At 43.5% G+C, this 18817-nt stretch overlaps 1 protein-coding gene across 1 annotated transcript in view; it reads left to right on the top strand.

Annotated features, from left to right (window-relative positions):
- smurf2 (SMAD specific E3 ubiquitin protein ligase 2) overlaps positions 1 to 18817 on the top strand; it is a 57328-nt gene that overhangs the window by 23725 nt on the left and 14786 nt on the right. Inside the window, 10 exon segments of the mRNA XM_080044585.1 lie at positions 2258 to 2296; positions 3775 to 3883; positions 7546 to 7679; positions 10644 to 10709; positions 13413 to 13497; positions 13723 to 13806; positions 14332 to 14546; positions 16422 to 16506; positions 17919 to 18077; positions 18209 to 18256. Coding sequence (XP_079900711.1) covers positions 2258 to 2296; positions 3775 to 3883; positions 7546 to 7679; positions 10644 to 10709; positions 13413 to 13497; positions 13723 to 13806; positions 14332 to 14546; positions 16422 to 16506; positions 17919 to 18077; positions 18209 to 18256 — 1024 coding nt within the window.

The following is an 18817-nucleotide window of genomic DNA, read 5'->3' as shown; positions in this document are numbered from 1 at the left end:
TCTTTTACACACATTATTTACACGTCATGTAGGCAGTAGCATTGTGGAGACTGTCACTTGTTACATTACCCCGCCCTTTAAACCTCTCTTTATTGCACAAATGCATACGTATTCCCCTGTGCCTGTTAATAATTAATTAGATCACTGGAGCCTGTGTGGAGAGAGCCAGTTGTCGTGTGTGTGTGCGTGTGCGTGTGCATGTGCATTGTCGTCTGTGTGTTCAGGAAGAGCAGCAAAAGCGATGCATACCAGATGTTTTAGAAATGAGGTGGGTTTCACTGGAACGTAACACATTCCCAGGGATGTTTGCGGAAAGAAATTCTTCCTCATCTGTCGAGCATGTTCTGCACCCCGCACACTCCCCCCTCCCTCCCCACACACACTCCCTGCAGGAGCTTTATTCGTCTGTGTTTCGATCTTTTAATAAAAAAAAAACTTGTCTGTACCCCTTTTGATCTCAAAACGCCATGCATATGTAGATGTTGTGTGCTTGACACTTGTGATTTGTGTGTGTGTGCGAAAATCATAGTTTACATCTTCCATATGCTTAAGTTTGAGATTCTGTTTCCTAACATGAAACGATTAAAGCAGTACTCACACGGGAGAAGCTGGAAACAGAATAATTATTGTAACTTTAGCTTTTCGTTAATGATTACTTTATAATCAAAATATTCTTCCTAGTCTATTATTGACTGATTAATTAATTATATATTTTACCCATGGAACCAGCCCTCGAGCTGGACTTGGTTGTGGGGCAGATATCGCCCATGAAAAGTGTGAAATTGCCTCATATGGCATTATGATGCCTGTCGCATTGCAGCTGTCATGAGACCCGTCCGCTACTATATGAGAAACGCTATTACTGTCTGACATCGGCAATATTGTCAAATGACAAATTTATGAAAGACGAATGTCTTCTCATTAAACAGTGGCACATTTAACTCCTTCTTTGTCATTGAAAAATGAAAAAAATTGCCATTTCAGAAGTTAAACCTATAGGCTTGAGTTCCTAAGTAAAATCTTAAATATCATTAGAAACTGGATCAGTGTACATATACTTTTAATATATTTTTCAAGATACCAGTACAGTCATTATTTACATTCTCGTCTCTTTAAAGCCAAAACATCTGGCATCAATATCCAGACAAGTTGGTGTCTGCACCTCAGAAAACAATACCACAGAAATAAGCAAAGCAGGAGCTGTATTTCCAAGTGACTGACTCACAGACGCTGTAACTGTAACTCCTCCAGACTCGTCCATCCAGCTCTGCCTTGTCACCGCAGCAACCGTCTCCGTGGCTGTCGGAGCACATCAGCAGGGTTGGCCTCTCCGCGACTGGCTGGCTGTATGGACCTATTATAAGAAGGACGGTGGATTAAAAAATGGCGCCCATTAATTTCTATGAAGCTGCTCATTGGCGCAGGGTTGCATCATGGATAAAAATCTGATTTTTCTACTTCCTCGTCAAGGGGCCCCATTGGACATTTTGTTTGTTTTTCATAGAACGCAGTGAACGCGAGTGGACTCACATGCACATTTGCGTTCTCGAGCCGTGTCTGAGCACAATCGCAATGTTTACTGAGTGACCATGAAATATTAGTTACTTAACCCCTGATGATTCTCTTTATGTGATCTTTAAATTACCGTACATTCCGTTGCTGCAAAGTAATATACTGGTTATCAATTTCAAAACAAATATTCCTCCTGTTTCACATTGTCTCTTTTCAGCTGCCCATCCTCCTCCTGCTAATATTCATTATTTTAGGACATGGTCTACAGATAATTATGAGCCTTTGATTGATATTATTTTTCGGAGAAAGGTTCCCCGCTTGTATTGGAGTGAGCGGTGATATCTACTTCTGGGCCCGGACCTGCCAAGACTTCAATACCAGGCCTGGCCACTAGGCACTCCTTGATCGCGGAAGCAGGCGCTATTAATAGGGGCCTGCTGGCAGTCACAGTGTTTTTATTCTAATGATACACAATATGTTCATAGCTGTTATCTTTAAACCTGTAGCCAAGGAGTGGTCTTTACCAAAATTTGGTCTGTGTTTAACTCACTTTAACGACGGCTGTAATGCAGTTGTTCTCTGTTCAGGGTTTTCCTGCTTGAACCCTGAACGAGACCAATCATTTCCTGTGTCCTAACAAGCACATTCCTCACACTTTTTGAACGAAATAAACCCCTGCTTGTGGTTTTTTAATTTTGGTGTTACATCAAAACTCTTAACGCTCCCTTTCTTTTTTTTCTTTCAGTCCTCTGCGCCAAAAATCTGGTGAAGAAAGACTTCTTCCGTAAGTATCTGCCAATCACAGCTGTCCATGATAAACCTATATTTGCTTTCCGCACCATGTTTGGTTGGTTTACATTTTGGTAAATGTGGGTCACTTTGGGCTGGTAAAAGTGCCTCAACATCATACCAGGAGCTACTTATTGAGCCGTGTCAACTGACGTGGATGGATTACTACACATGTCCTGGGAAGTAGAATAGACTCCAGTTTAAAGCCCCTGTAAACCCAAATCCACAAAATCCTACCAACTATACAATTTGGGGAGTTGGTTGCAGAAAGAATCTGAAAAGAGTTAGGCATATTTATGAAAACAATTTCAAAGTCATCTAAGTTTAACAAACTTTACAGGCATTCAGTCTAGATAAGGCGGACTATGCTCTAGTTCTTATGACACAATGGGTATTTTGAACCTATCACGGCAGTTCTCTGCCCGAACATTCTAATGACTGTTGCCATGGAGACTGATTGATAATGGCCACGTGCTCACGGTCCTGTCAAACTGTTATTTCAAATCAGATTTTTGTAAAAATGTATTATGACACTCAACTTTGATATCATATATTAATTTGATCTATTACAGACCAGGTTTCCAGAGGCTTAAGTTCCTGCAAAACCTCGATCTATATTAGCTTCAATAGGATACACTTAACACATTTCCATTTTGGGCAAGCTTTCTGCAACCACTTTGCATTTAAACACCCAGTTTATTTCCTCGGCCTCACGTGTAGGTGTCTATCGCGTCGCAAGTATTTTGCTGTGTTTGGGCCGGGCTGTCATGGTGAGTAAGCATGTAAAGGTCTTCTGCTCACTCAGGTGGTTTCTGTGGTGCCCATTCTTGCCATTCCAACGCCCAGGAGCTGAGCAAACATTCAGTTAGGGAGTTGGTGGAGAACAGCAACTGTCAATAACCTAAGAAGTGACAGATGGATATCTAGGACTTTGCTTGGAAACCTTTATACCTTTGGGATTTTTATTTAATGTGATAAATCCTTTTTACATCTGTAGCCATTCCGTCTCTAGTTATATAAAACATAGAAAAGCAATCACCTTTACACAACACTCATATTCAATGTTGCCACCAAAAATCATTAGTTTTTTGTTCCTGATAAATAACGTAATCATTCTAAAAACTTCAAACTGATAATCATGTGGCTTTTTTTCACACCAGACGAGAATAATCTATTGAGAGCAACAACAAATTCAATGTGCTGTAAGTAGTGAACAAAGACCTTATTTTGGCAGCTAAATAAAAAACAGTTTGTGTTTAAGTACACAAGGATTTAATCGAATGACTCGCGTGCACTGGTCCTGTAGCGGGTAGAAGTGTTGTAGACAACACACGGCAACTGTGACCTTTATATTTCTCTCACCATCTGCCGTGTAGTGAGCCAACATTTCATTCGTGTCTCGTTAAATTGTTTGTCCGTTATTTACTCTTTGTGAGGGCGACTGAGGCCGAGTGTTCCTTCTCTCCCCCGCAGGCCTCCCTGACCCCTTCGCCAAGGTCGTTGTGGACGGTTCGGGGCAATGCCACTCGACAGACACTGTGAAGAACACACTCGACCCCAAGTGGAATCAACACTATGACCTGTGAGTCCCACAAGAGACTTTGACACTTCTCACGCAGCCATTCCTAACATCTGTTTTAAAAAAACAAAGAATCCTTTCCTTGTTTATTTGAAGACCTCCCACCTGCCTAAAGACTTAATCTGATTACAAACAGCAGTTTAAAGACCTTGCCCAGTGCTATTACAATTCCTCACCATTTTTTTTTTATGTCTTTCTTTCTTTAACCTCAGTAAGTGAGCACACTGAGAGGTGTCAGGCTGTGCCATTAACAGGATCTAAACAGAAACAGATGCAAACAGCTCTTGCATCTGCTCTCTCACTTATCTTGATACTCTGTAATGACTTAACACTTCAGGGGCCAGCAAAGCGTCTGAAGTTGTCCCTTGGAGCACTATTTAAAAAAAAAAAAAATCAAAGTAATTTTCTTCCATTGGCTGAATCACGTGCATGTCCTGTTGCACTCTGGTTGCCTTTCCCAAGGATAGTTTGTCCTGGGAAAGTAACCTGGTGAAAAAATGGAGATGGAGCTTGTGAGTAAAAATGTGAGAGTGAGAGTTTTCCAGTATTGGACCCGGTGTTTATCCAACAGTCATGCAAAGCCAACATGCCAGGGGAAGCACATGTCTGCGTTTGTTTGGTTGCTGGGTAAACGGGAGCCCTCTCTCTACATGGCTGTAAATGTAGCTACTTGTGTCACATTTGTGTACTTACATTTTTTCAGAAATGTTTGCGCGTAGTAAACCTAACTTGTTATGTGTAAATTTGCATCGCTTGAAAAAACTTTAATCTAGATGCTGGATAAAGCCAGAGTTCAAAAAAATTCAAGCCTTTTTAAAAATAAATAAATACTTTAAAATGTATTTTCACCATGTTTTAAGAACGAAATGTCTCAGAAATTAGACAATCAACAACATGGGAACTAATCATTCTGTAATAACCTTCAGAATAGTGCTAAGAATGATTTATGGAAAGTCTAGTTTATGTAATTGCTTTAGAAGTTGAGATTTTGTTGAGAGGTGAGAACACAGACTCGTGGCTGTGTGCGGAGCTTCTAATCTCTATGTTCATATGACCCAGGATCCTGCAGTCGTGGCTGACTGGAGTGCATGTGAAAATGCCTGGTGTTTCTGTCCCAGTGATAAGTTTACCATCACCCTCTGCTCTCTGTCTGTCAGTGTTTATCCTCGTTGCCAGCAGGAGGATGCTCAGGTGGTGTGTTGGAGGAGAGAGCTTTTAATTGACAGAGAGCAGCCTAGAAAAGCCGTCTGGCTGGCTCACACTTATTAAAATAGGGCCCACAACACCTGGTGTTCCAGAATACGGCCCAGTATATTAAAGCTGTTGGCAGTGACTCCTGTTTTCCATTTGTTGTATGCGCTCGTGCAAAGGTGTAGAAATCCTGTGAAAGCGTGCCTGTGAGTATAAATCCAGGGCCTTGGCTTCGTTGGTCAGCCGCAGCAGGCAAACCGGTCCGTGAACTGTGACCCCCTTTCTGCATTTTTGCAGGATGTGGCCGGCATGCCAAGGATAGCAGACATGGTCCGTCTGTCTGGCCGCCTGCCTCTCACTCTGTTGGCACCCACAGTTATGTTAAAATAGACCATCACTCAGAACTACAGGATGTAGTTAAAAAATGAAAGCAACATTAGCATATCAACCACTCCTGTTGGACGCAGTGATTAACAGTAATCTAACGATGAGCTCCTTCATTATCACAACAAGTGTCATGAAGTCTTTTGAGGCCTATTTCTTTTGTTTTGTTTTTGGAGTCTCCCTCCAGTGAGCACTCAAAACACTCTTTGTTTTAATTAGGAGTTATTTGAATGTGGCGTTAAATAATACATGTGCAATGTTAAGTGCTCAGTCTAGACTCAAATTATTTACGCCCACTCATCCATCCATTTTCCTCACATCATCCACGCTGAATTTCTATGGAAGCAGCCTGTGAAACGGTACCACCTCTGATTGCTTCATTAGATCCGTAGTATTACTATGAAGCATAGTTAGCGCTGACCAGAAGAGAAAGATTATTATTATTATCTGCCAAATCTTCTGTTAACCTTGATTACGAACTACTACATTACTTTGAAACTGTTAAAACTATTTAACTTTTAACTTTAAAATCTTTCTGTGTACCTCCTGGCTCCTGCAGGGGTTCCCCTTGGTTGAGATTGACTCCGAAGTTTTTAACAGTATCAGTTTAAGCTGTTCACAAGTGTATTGTCCACGGATTAAAAGATGTGTCAGTGAATTTGTCACTGCTACACTAATGTAATTTTCTTTCTTTTTTTCCACGTTGACCATATGTTCTTGGCAGGAACCTGCAGGAATAAGCCACTAAAACAGTGCCAGAGATGCCTCTTGTATGAATACTGTCTGTCACATAAAAGGTCTTTTTAGAAAGCACATCTGACTCTTTAAATCTGCTGCTTTTTCCCTTTTTATTGCAAGTTTCCCATTGTCTCTAGTGCAGTGTGCACGTGTATGTGTGTGTGTGTGTGTATGTGTTATTGCCTATGACTGGTATTAAAAATCTTAGCCAGACTAATGAATTTTATTACATAGAGGGTGATCCAGATGACTGGGGTTTGGTCATAATACTTCCCTCCCGTCACGTCTGTCTGACATAGCAGCTCTCACATAGCACCCCAGACAGGCATTTGGCATCGACTCAAAATGTCCAGACGTCTTACTCACAGGCCCATTGTTTCATATCCCTTTTGGTAAGCGGCATGATAATTACGGTGGGATGCAGTCCTGCGAATCGTACAGATGATTAGTTTTAGGCCGAAGGAGGGAGCCCACCCGAGCAGATGTGCCACAACAGGTTCACATGGTGAGATTTTATCACACCCTTGGCCTCATCTTGCAAACCAAAAGAGAGAGAAAAATAGAGCAGCACGAATGCACTGGTCTGGAGGGGAAACATCTCTCTGTTTCTGTCTCTCACTCCCGACACATCTTTGGCTGTGTCTTAACAACATAATGACCAAAACCGTGTTCTTTACTTTTATAGCAGGCAAAAATGTTTGGCCTTTTTAACATGGTTGTTTTTAGCTATTCTAGTGGCTCAAGTGGTAGCAATGTTGGCCTGTCTATCCGTCAGTCCACCACTTTGGTCCAGCATGAAATACCTCAGCAGCTATTGGATGGATTGTCATGATTTTAGAGCATTTCCATACTTTCATACAGTTCACACGACATATTTCTCTACTGTTTGTCCCTTCCCTCAGTCCCCCTTCCCACTCCCCCTGAAAAACGTGAATATCATAAATGATTCACAGAATCAGTCTGCTTGTATTGATCTGTCTCATACTCGGACGCTTGGGGTCAGATTTACACCTTTACAAACACTGGCTGGACAATCCCTCTCAGCTCCCCTGCTACCTTCCCCTTCCTTTTCCCGTACTGCCTCCATGTCCCCCCTTTTTGTTTCTTTTAATGTGTCCTTGATGAGGCGCTTAAGCGATGGAGAATGTGTGTTTGCCGGTGATATCCTGAGCTAGACTTTACACGTTGACATAAGCAGTACGTCCCTTATGAGGTTGTATGTACAATTCTGCAGCACAGAGCAAGTATGTTTCACACTGTCAACCAACACAAAGTGTTTGTTATTACATCTATGAGAGAGATGATCTGAATTGAATATTAATCATTTCTTACTTCTCTCTTTTTACCCTCAGATACATCGGAAAGTCAGATTCCATAACCATTAGTGTGTGGAACCACAAGAAGATTCACAAGAAGCAAGGGGCTGGGTTCCTGGGCTGTGTCCGCCTTCTGTCCAACGCAATCAATCGCCTTAAAGACACAGGCTGTACGTGTCAGTGTTACTCCAATTTCCTACTTTATTTTCAAATATTTAAGCTGTTTGGTACTTTGTAATCCTGTCTGGTCACTAGTGAAAAGTACTCCTGTTGCATATTTAAGGTCACCTATTATGCAAAATGCCCTTTTTTCAACATTGATATGGTTCCTCGGTAGCCTGGAAATCCAGACCCATATCTAGAACGTTTGAGGGTCTGGCCACGATCAATAGACCTTTCCAACTCAAGGGGCGGCACCTACGCGTGCATTTCAAAATGCCACTGCAAGCAATTGGATAGCACTACGACCAATCAGAGCAATGAACAAAATGACATAAGCCCCGCTCGTTTAGCGAACAGCGGGTTAACTGTTAAATTAAACTTTTGGCGTGGTCGGTCGGCAAAGCCGAACATTCCTCTTACTTGCTAATGAAACATGTGAGTGCCGTCTTTCAAATCACAAAGTGTCGACGCGAAAACCGTCTCAAACTCGAACAACATATCCACAGCCATCTCTGTTTACAATCACGGCTTCGGCGGCACATGATGCACAGCACTGTCGTCATTCGGTTACGTCCGCCCCAGAGCACCTTACATAGGGCTCTGGCCCACCCATATCAGAAAGAACGATTTTATTGGTAGCTCAGGATTTCTTGACATATTAAATGAGCTTCAATGGAGAGTGTCCAGACCAACAGGTGCAGCAAATTTAATTTGCCAGCGCCTAGCGGCAGATCTGGATTTCCAGGCTAGTTCCCCAGTGTATCTAGAGAAAAAAATATATATTTTTCTCCACCAGCACCTTTCTGAAAACCTGTGTTCAAAACCCCAGTCAGATTTTTCTCCCCCAATATGACATCATAAGGGGTGAAGCCATGCCCCCTCATTACCAAACTCTCCCAGCACTACTTCCATCTGTGATTAGCACACCCCCAGAGATTTAGCACTGTGAGGTTTCAAGAGGTTTTTTTGGACACTACACCATGAAAACAGTTTCTAGTAGAAACCCAAACTAACAATATTAACCTGAAAGTGAGCATAATATGTGACCTTCAAAAATACCTCATGGAGTTTTTTGACCTATTTGTTTGACGTGTTGTTTAATCGATTCCTTGCTCTCTACCAGGTGATTTTAATTATTAATTGAGTTTTTTTTCATGAGATATCAGTCCGCATGCCTCAGGCCTTGCCTTGTGCCCGCATATCACAGTGGTGCTGTCAGGGTTAAGTGACAGAACATAGAGTAGCTCTTTTAAGTGTTGTGTCTCCCTCACTAGGTCTGACAGAGTTGAAACCTGTTTGTGTGTGTGTGTGTGTGAGAGGGGTCAACACACTGAACAGGAAAAGCAAATCAGCAACACCCCTTCAATACTGTAAAACCCTCTCATGTCGGAGCTAACTGGATGAATGAGATGGTGGCTTTAGTAAGCGGCTCCTAGTAAAAGCAGTGCCAGAGAGTCGTAGCTTCAACTAAGCCCTCTGGAGTGTTTGTTTCCCTGTATGCTGAGCAGGTACCTGTTCCTTGGGCCCCACAGCCTCAAACTGTAGGTAGAGGTTGAAAAGGATCCCACTGCGGTTCCTAGAAGCCCCTGACACTGTTGTTTTCCTGGTGCAACACAGGAAACCTGAACCCTGTGCCACAGCTGTGAGCGGTTTGCCTGTGCATTTCCTCTCTCCGCTGGCCTCCTCCTCACCACTCAGTTTCCCCTTCAGTCTCCTCCGTAGGCTGGCAGCATGTGTACACACACACACACACACACACACACACACACACACACATACACACACACACACACACACACACACACACACACACACACACACACAAATGCCATTGTGACTAACCTCCCTCTATCTCCGTTTGCCGATCTAGGCAACCGGTCATTTCACACAGGCATGCATAATTGTACAGCTATTTAAGTGTAAGCGTAGATTTCTTATGTTCTCTCTGTTGTGGTCTCGCCCCCCCTCATGTGTGTATTTGTCATTCTTTTGTTTTTTTTTCGTGAGGAATTTACTAGCCCTTCCAGTTGTGTCCCCTCCATAGGCCTTGGAGAGGGCAACGGTTTGACTCAAATATTTGTGTGTAATTGTAGTGTCTCTGGTCGACCTTAACATTCATGTATAATTGCAGCCTGTCTGTGTTTCTTGTCGTTTGTGTATATGACTGGCTGCATACATATTCAAATGCATGAACTATTTTGTGTTTGTGTGTGTGTCTGTGTGTGTCTGTGTGTGTCTGTGTGTGTGTGTGTGTGTTTTCTGCTGTTTTCTCTGTGGCTGCTGACCTCTTGCCCAGCCTTGTAACGGTTTGACCATCGCCTGTTTTGGTCCCTGTTTAGTCTAGACAGACATCCTGAGTTGATCTGCATGACACCCAGACAACAGAGAGCAGATAGGGGCATTTCTCATGTCTGCAGGCAACTTGGACAATTTTTTTCTTCTTCTTTCCTTTTCCTCCTGATCTCTCTCATTCTCCCTCGCTTCTAAATTCCGCAGACTTTAAGAAGTTCAGACAAAGAGTTTCCAGACTTTGGCAGAGGTTCATGTCCATGCTAAGACCGAGCAGAATAGTGCAGGCTTTGTACTGAAATTTGTCAAATGTTTGACCTCTGCATTTGAACTGAAGCCTGCTCTGTACCGATGCTCAGTGAGGTTTTTACTGCCCGTGGCTGTTCCACAGAGCGGACCATCTGTTTCCAGGGCACAGCCAAGCCGTGGTCTACAGGCAGAAGAATGGGAGACGGATAATGAGGGAGAGAGGGATTGACTCTTGAGTGATGTAAACGATACATAGCAATGTGAATTGTTGTCTCAAGAGGGGAAAAATGCACAAATGCTACTGTACATGCATCACTGACACTCTTTTAATCAATTTGTCCTGTTTGTCTCATGGTGTTGAATCTTTCTGTTTCTTGTCACCTATATTTACTTCTGTACTCAATCTATTTCTTCTTTTTCTCCTCTTTCCACAGACCAGAGACTAGACTTGAACAAGCTGAGTCCCAATGACAGTGACACAGTCAGAGGCCAGATAGTAGGTGAGTACCGATGGGACAAGCAAACAAGAAAACATTTGGTAGCACGTAAAGATTTGTATAAAAAACTAAAGAGTGTGTAAAGGGAATGAGGGCGCGCTCCGTGGCGTAGTGGGTAGAGCCTGCACCATATAGGCTGATTACCCTGTTGCAGTGGTCGCGGGTACGAATTTAACCTGGGACCTTTACTGTATGTCATCCCCCCTCTCTCCCCGATTCAACTCTGTACTCTCTCCTCTCAACTCTCAATAAAAGGTTAACTTTCTAAAGAATATCATTTTAAAAAGTATGTATTTTTTGTTATTACCTTAGAATGAGCCTTTTATATCGCCGCCATGTTGCACCACCATGTATATATAGTAGCACAGAAAGTACAAACTTAACAGCATTACACGTTTTTATATATAGTGGGGGTCCGCCGGAAGATGAAGAAGTAGTACTACAGAATAAATAACTAAATACTTCTTCACCTCGTCACTTGATATTGTGGAAAGTCTTGATGCAGTAGTGGAGGATTATATCTTTAGTACCCAGTTTCTCGTCCTTGAAGGCCACCGGCTTCTTTAAATTATTCGAATTGGAGGGATTAGCAAGGGAGCGTTGCATTACAGATTTCTCACCACCAGATGATGCCAAAATCCACCTTTATTACACACTGCATTTTTAAATGAGTCTTTCTGGGGGTACTTAACTGACTGTTTTCTTCACCATGACGTCACATATATAGCAGACTGTTATTCATTTACTGGGTATTGGATACTCTCAGAGGATGGTGTATTAGCAAAAAAAGGCAACAAGATTAAAGGCAAATCATTTCAGTGTTTTCCTGGTAATGACAGCCGATGTCCCTTTTTGTTTCTTGCATGTTAATGTGTAGTTTGTGTAAGTAAAAAAAATACCTTCCAGGCAGTGGCGGAGCCAGGGGGGGGCCGGGGGTGGCCACGGCCACCCCCCGCAGAATCTCGGCCACCCCATTGGCCACCCCAAGCGCCATAGTTTTGACGGCTGTGGAAAAATGCGGAACCTTTCTTACACCGCTAGTACACTGTCGGACCTTTTAGCTGCACGCACACATCATGTAACAGCTCAAGCCTGAATGCTTGTTACTACCATGGTTACTACCATGGGGTTACTACAGACCTGACGCTTCGACTGGCAAGTAAGCGAACCCTTCCATCTCTACTAGTGCGCTCCGCTCTGCCCCGCCCCCTCCTGAACTATTTTGCTTTCAGCGATTGCAGTGCAATGGTTATTCAGCATAAAGTTAAAAAACTTGCTCGCCCAAGACTGATGTTAAACCGAAACACAAAAGCCTTGCGCGAGCAAAGCAGTGATTCACCCGGTGAAACATGGGGTGAGACTGTGACTGTGGGTAACGGTGTCATCACCTTGCCGGTGAGAAAAGCTCTGTGGCTTAACAGCTAAAATGATAACCGGCCGCCGGGGATCTCATGTCCGCTAACGTTGTTCAGGGGAGGCTCCCGCGATCGGATTGCATTTCTTGAGCATGAAAACACAGCCATGTAGGCATTGCGAACTTACAGCGCAACAAGAGGAAATGCCTGAGTGAGCCGCCTGACTCCCTCCGTTAGTTTCAGTACAGCCGAAAAAAATACAATCACCACCTAAACATGGACATAGTTTAAATAAAGCATCTTGTTTTTATGATCATTAGGGCTTTGATGCAAATTCTGAATTGAAATTGAACTTTTCGGTGGCAGCTGTGGTGCAGTTTTTTTCATGCTTGCCCATAGGCGTAGATTTGGGGAGGTGGGGCGGGGGGAGGGGGCACAGGGGATGTCCCCCCCCCACCCCAATAATCAGAAGAGATACATTTTTCCCCCTCAAAAAGTAAGAAAGACAACCCTATTCCCCCAAAAGAGGTAAAAATAACAGTTGAAACATTGATATATCTCCTAATTGTTAATACATATTCCCCTATGATTTCAAAATGTAAAGTGTCATAATAGTTCACACTGCTGCTGTGTCATGAGTAGTGAGTCCTACATTTTTTTTTTTAACAATACAGTAGAGTAAATATTTGAAAGCAATACAGATGCCTGAGAGCCTTACTGCTTTTTATAACATTATATTTACGTCACTGGGAGCATGTTGTCTTTTCCTTAACAGAAATGTAGACATGTCCACCATAATAATTAAATAGGCTACAGAAGGCATAAATAAGTACATTAAAATTCACCAGAATGCACAAAATGGTATGTTTGAAGTAAAAAAAAATCTGGGGGAGTACCCCCAGACCCCCACTTATGTTGAAGCAAAACCGAAGCCCTTGTGCTTGCCACCCAAAAATTATCACTGGTCCCATCCTGGCCACCCCAATGAAAATTTCCTGGCTCCGCCACTGCTTCCAGGATATTCTTTCATGCCTATATAAATGTAAAATATGTCCAGCTGTAGTCCGTCAGCCTTGCCCGTTCTCAAAAAGCTGTCCCATATATCACAATCCTCGTGTAAAATGTAGGATTGGATTTCATAATACTGCACAAGGAAAAAATAAAGAAAATACGACTTCCTTTTAACCAGACCCTGCGGGGTACCACTGATAAAAATGTCACCATATTCCTGTTACCCATAAAGATATATCGCAATTTTGTGCTTGGATACAATATCTGAGCCTGCACCCTTAGTCTGCTGTCTAGTAATCCTAGTGCGTTGCATCTGTCTGCCATGTGTTTGTTGCTGCAGTGAGCCTGCAGTCCAGGGACAGGATAGGCACAGGAGGCCCCGTGGTGGACTGCAGTCGGCTGTTTGACAATGATCTTCCAGATGGGTATGTTATTTTTTTTTTTTCAAGGGAAATCTCTTATCGTTTGGGGAACAGCTTTTGAAGAGGTCGTTGCAAATCCTTTAACAATGAAAGCTGCCTTCAAGTTCTTGCCTAAAGATACACTGAGTATGATATTCACATGTGGTGAGACAGAACACTACTAGATGATCTTGTGGCTGCTTAACCATGTCCGCTCACTGCTGCGTCTGTGTATGTTTCTGCCGCCAGCTGGGAGGAGAGGAGGACGGCGTCTGGACGAATCCAGTACTTGAACCACATCACACGCACCACACAGTGGGAGAGGCCTACCAGGTGAGTACACTCGGCAGCCCACAGAAACTCAAACCCAGACCTCTTAAATCAAACTGCATTGGGCCATTGAAAGACCTCATCTCTGCCCTCAGTGCTCCCAAACTGTGTGTGTGTGTGTGGGGGGGGGATCTGTCCAAAAACTGTAGGTGGGTCAGTCAGACAAGGTGTCAGACAGCGTTCTTAGTCAGCTGTGTTTTAATGATGAGCAAGAGCCAGGGAGGGCCTCTCTCTGTCCTGGTCTTTTGTGTTTGGTTCTTTTATCTGTTTCTATCACTCAGTTCTAACCAAAGTGGAACTCAGTCTCAGTACTCTTGTGCCTTGTATAGGTTTTCAGAAGTGCCTGAAGACTTCTTGAAAGCTGCTGTTTGTGTTCATAGAGATGCTTTTTCGCACTCCTTCCTTCTTCCTGACACTAGGCCATTTATGTTCCAATTGACTGTATACATGCCAGAGTAGCTCAACTCCCAATCGCATTATCCATACCCATCTTATATCCTGTTTATCCCCCCTCTTTGCCCCCCTCAGACCTGCATCAGAATACTCCAGTCCTGGCCGGCCTCTCAGCTGCATTGTGGATGAGAACACGCCAGTCAACACGAACGGAGCCACGCCCACCACAGCGCTGCCTCCCAGTGGCGGCGACCAGCGGGCCCAGGAGAGACGGGTCCGCTCCCAGAGGCACCGCAACTACATGAGCAGAACCCACCTGCACACACCACCAGACCTCCCTGAGGGATATGGTTAGTGGGAAGCCGGCACCACACAGTGTTTATAGGAAATTGCATTGTTCGAGGGTTTGTGTAGTGAATGTACTTTTTAGTATGTATTTAGTGACATGAATTCTGTGAAATATGGGCAGATCTTGAATCCACACTTACTAGAACTGGTACTGGAAATGGATTGCGAAGGAACCATCAACTGAGACTAACCCGGTCCCCCCACATCCACAAAACATACATAGAAAGAAATACTATTCGAGTGAATCCCAAACCTCTATTTGTCGAGTAGCTCAACTAATGTTAGAAAAGTAGAAGTTGTTATTTGAAAAATATATATCTACATATTGAGTAAGATGTAGCAGTTGAAAATATATATAAATAGTACGCTTAATGTATTAATATATAGTTTAAATAGGTTAGCTAAAAGGAATGGATAAATGCTTAGAATATAATATAACTTATTTTGCTATTATTTGTAGGCTCTGCTGGTGGTAAATAATGATATGTAATGCCTTTTTTCATAAAATATATTTAAAAAAAGTTAAAGTGTCCAAAAAAGACATATTTAGCCAAAAAGTATTGGTTACTACATATACTGTAGCTCCTACCAGTTGTTAGAAACACACTGGGCTCAGTAACTTGCCTAATCTGTAGCCACATTCAGTCTGATGATGCTTCAGCTTCACACAAGGAGCCTGAAATACTGGCTCCTTTTTAGACATCTAATTGAATTGATCTAGCTGTTGCAGCCTGGCGGCCGCCATTCGCCTCTGTTCTCCTTTCTGCAGAAAGTCAAACAATCAGAGGCATTCATGTAAAAGCAAACACTGATACACACACAAGCTGTGGTCACCTACACACAGCCCCAGGGAGTTTTGTTTATCTTCAGAGTAAAATGTTCTGTTGGATGGGAGCCGGAGCTAAATCAGAATATCACACATTTTCCCTTTAGATTAGGAGGCCCCAAGCCACACCATACTTCTGTCTCTCTGTCTCTCCATTTCTCTCTCTCTCTCTATCTCTCTCTCTCTCTCTTTCTCTCTGTCTTTCTTTCTTGCTCTCGCTCTCTTGACTTTTTAATTCTTGGACATTTCCTATTAAACCTGTCAGAACCTTTGATTGTCTTCACGCCCTGTGTGTCATACATACATATATATCATGCAGTGGTCAGGGCTGGGTGTGGGTTTGAAAGGTCTTGTGTACATATATGTTAAAGCAGGGCGGTAGGTCCCAAGACATGCCAGAAGAGCACTCTCTGGCAGGCCGCTCCGTGGACATATCGCTGTCGGGCTGTGATGAATGAGCTCACCAACTCAAAAGTCTGACTGCCTTATCTCTCTCCTCTCCTTTCCTCGCCAATGTTCTTCCCCTCCCCTCCTCTGCCTCTTCCTGGCTGCCTTTTGGGATCTCCACTGACTCTGGCAGTACTTTTATATCCATCTGTGTGATCTCTCGCTTAAGCAGACAGGTTATAAGCACAGTTTTTCTTCATGTGGCACATGAATTAAACTTTTTTTAAATTTTCCACAGTTTTTCCAACATTTGACAAACTCTTGGTGTCCAAAGTTGGAGGCAAAATTCTTCTTGTCCTTTTTTTTATTATTATTATTTTTTTCTTCTGTATTTTAACAATTATTTGACAGTTTGAAATAGATAGTGACAGAGTGAAAATGGGGAGAGAGAGGGGGATGACATGCACCAGCACCATATGTCTTCGGGTTGGATTTGAACCTGCGACCACTGTGACAAGGACTGAGCCTATGTAGTATGCGCTCTACCCACCTCGACACCAGAGCGCCCCCATATTTTTCTTTTTTAAAGTTGATATACATCATTGTATAACAAAGGATCTCCGAATCTTGCATCAAATAATCCCATTCATGTGTCTCCCTACAGAGCAGAGGACCACGCAGCAAGGCCAAGTGTACTTCCTCCACACTCAGACGGGTGTCAGCACATGGCATGACCCCAGAGTACCAAGGTACGTCTACTGCAGGATCAGACACTTCTGGGAGAACATTGCCCGTGAAAGCTGGGAATATTCCGACTTTCTTCCGCCTAGCCTGCAATGTAAATGGGGCCGACACAGAAGGGGCATAATAGACAATCCGCCAATTTTACTACCTTAGGAGATAGTAAGATTCCTGCAACATTCCCGGATTGCATGTGTAAAAGGGACAACCTGCAGTAGAGCTAGAGCGGAACACTGTGTAAATGCACACACTTCTCCACCAATATGATGGCTTTGCTTGATCCAGTGTAAATAAACACCGTCAGTATTTTTACAGACTGTCGCTCCTTCAATATGCCCAAATCGTTTTGTAAAAGGGGGTACTATTTATTGTTTTGTTCTTTTTACTATCCACCATAATATATCAAACATCAGATTAACAACAGGCATTGGTGAGGAATTGAGCTGTTCACAGCTGCTTAAATCAGTCATCATTCTTTGTCACATCATTCTTTGTCTGATTTACCAACTGTCAGTGAAGTAACTGACATTACCCAAAGCTTGTGTCATGGCAGTCTCTTAGTCCTCGTCTCCCTTGTAGTTTGCAGTAAAACCTGCAGCTGATTATGAGACTGACATGCAGTGAGAAGACCCATGTCACGGGGCTCTAAGAGCGATTTGGCACAATCGCTGAAAGGCCTCACTCCGGGACACATGGCCAACAGCACACACAGGTCTCAATCAGCCCTGGCAGTGGCTGCTGGACAATACTCGGGTTAGGCCTGTGTGTCCTATCCATTACAGTCATGCCAAAAGAAATGCACTCGCAACACCAACCTACATGTGCGTGTGCAAAGGCGGGCTCCGGTGCACTCCAGACGCTATCAATAAAACATGACTGATGTTCTAATACCTGGCCGCGGCTCCACTTGCATTCTATCACAATGTGAGTGATAGATGATGTTTTTATTGCTCTTGATAGGAGGCTATTGGTTACGCCACACCTCGCTGGGCGCTCCTCAGACAGCTCCAACGTTAGCAGATGGCTTAGCTGCCAAGCTATCATCGCTCACGGGGCTCCGGTCCCTTTTGGCTTTGGTCCCGCAAAACAGGAAAGTCAGCGCCAGCATAGCGAGCCTGCTGTAATTTTTGAACCTTTTTGTCTCCATGGAGTCCAGCTGAAAGGAGGTTGCAGGGCAGCAGTAAATAATTTAGATGGGAGGAAGAAAAATAGCATAAAAGTGATTTTTCAGACATCTTGGAATCTTGCTGTCCGCCTGAATCCAGTTAGTCAATGCTTTGGTATGTTTTATACCTAAAAATTTGATGTGCGTGTATGCTTTGTCTCTCTTTTCCCCCATCCCACCCTACGTTGCCTGTATTTTTCTAAATATCTCTAATGCGTCATGGTGTGTGTTGTGTGCTCTTGTGTTGCATTGCAGAGATCTGAGTAATGTGAACTGTGAGGAACTGGGTCCTCTGCCTCCTGGATGGGAGATACGGAACACTGCCACCGGGAGGGTTTACTTTGTCGACCACAACAATCGCACCACGCAGTTCACAGACCCACGCCTCTCCGCCAACCTGCATCGAGTCCTAAAGTGAGTACTACACTACCCCTGAGCCAGGGAAATGTAATAGTGAACGAGTTAGGCAGTACATAAAAAAACAAGGTATAAAAGAAGAAAGATTTATTTTCTGTCTTCATTTTGTCTTTGTTTTGTGTCTGTAGTCCAAGTCCCAACGGTTCTCGTGGATGCATCGAAAGTCAGAATGTCAGGTAAGGCTTAGGCTTTGTGCCAATAGTCCTCGCTGCACACAGACAGGAACACACACAAGCATACACTCCCCCAGACATTCACAGACTTAGTCACTCTGCCTCCCCCTCACTCAATGTTTTACTGTGGGATCCTGTGCCAAGGTGTGTTCACCACCTGTAGAGGTTCAGCACTCGGAGTGGCCCTTCTGCTGTGCAGACGTTTGTGCGCGTTCATGTACACACAGAAATACATACCCGTGCACTCCCCACAGTCTTTCTTTCCACACAAAAATTCAAATTCCACAGGCCCGCAGAGGTTTTGATCATAAAGCCGTTTTAGCACACAATCCGTCACAAAGCGGGCTTTGGCCAGACATCAGATAGCTGAGTGGAAACCAAGGCTGCTGTGTCTGTGGCTGAGGAGCGTCTCACGTCCAGGAAACGTAGAATAAATTTGATGCCCAAGTCAATGAATGAACTGTGTGTGTGTCCATCTGTGTAGGTTCACGTGTGTTGGTTCATGCTTCTGTGCTTTGTACATTTCTGCGTGCATGGTTGCACGTGTTCAGAATTCCTTCCCCT

The sequence above is a fragment of the Ammodytes marinus genome (genome assembly GCF_949987685.1).
Source record: "Ammodytes marinus genome assembly, chromosome: 16".
Classification (NCBI taxonomy): domain Eukaryota; kingdom Metazoa; phylum Chordata; class Actinopteri; order Uranoscopiformes; family Ammodytidae; genus Ammodytes; species Ammodytes marinus.
The sequence above is the reverse complement of the archived record's forward strand: the minus strand, read 5'-3'. Positions and strand labels throughout refer to the sequence as shown.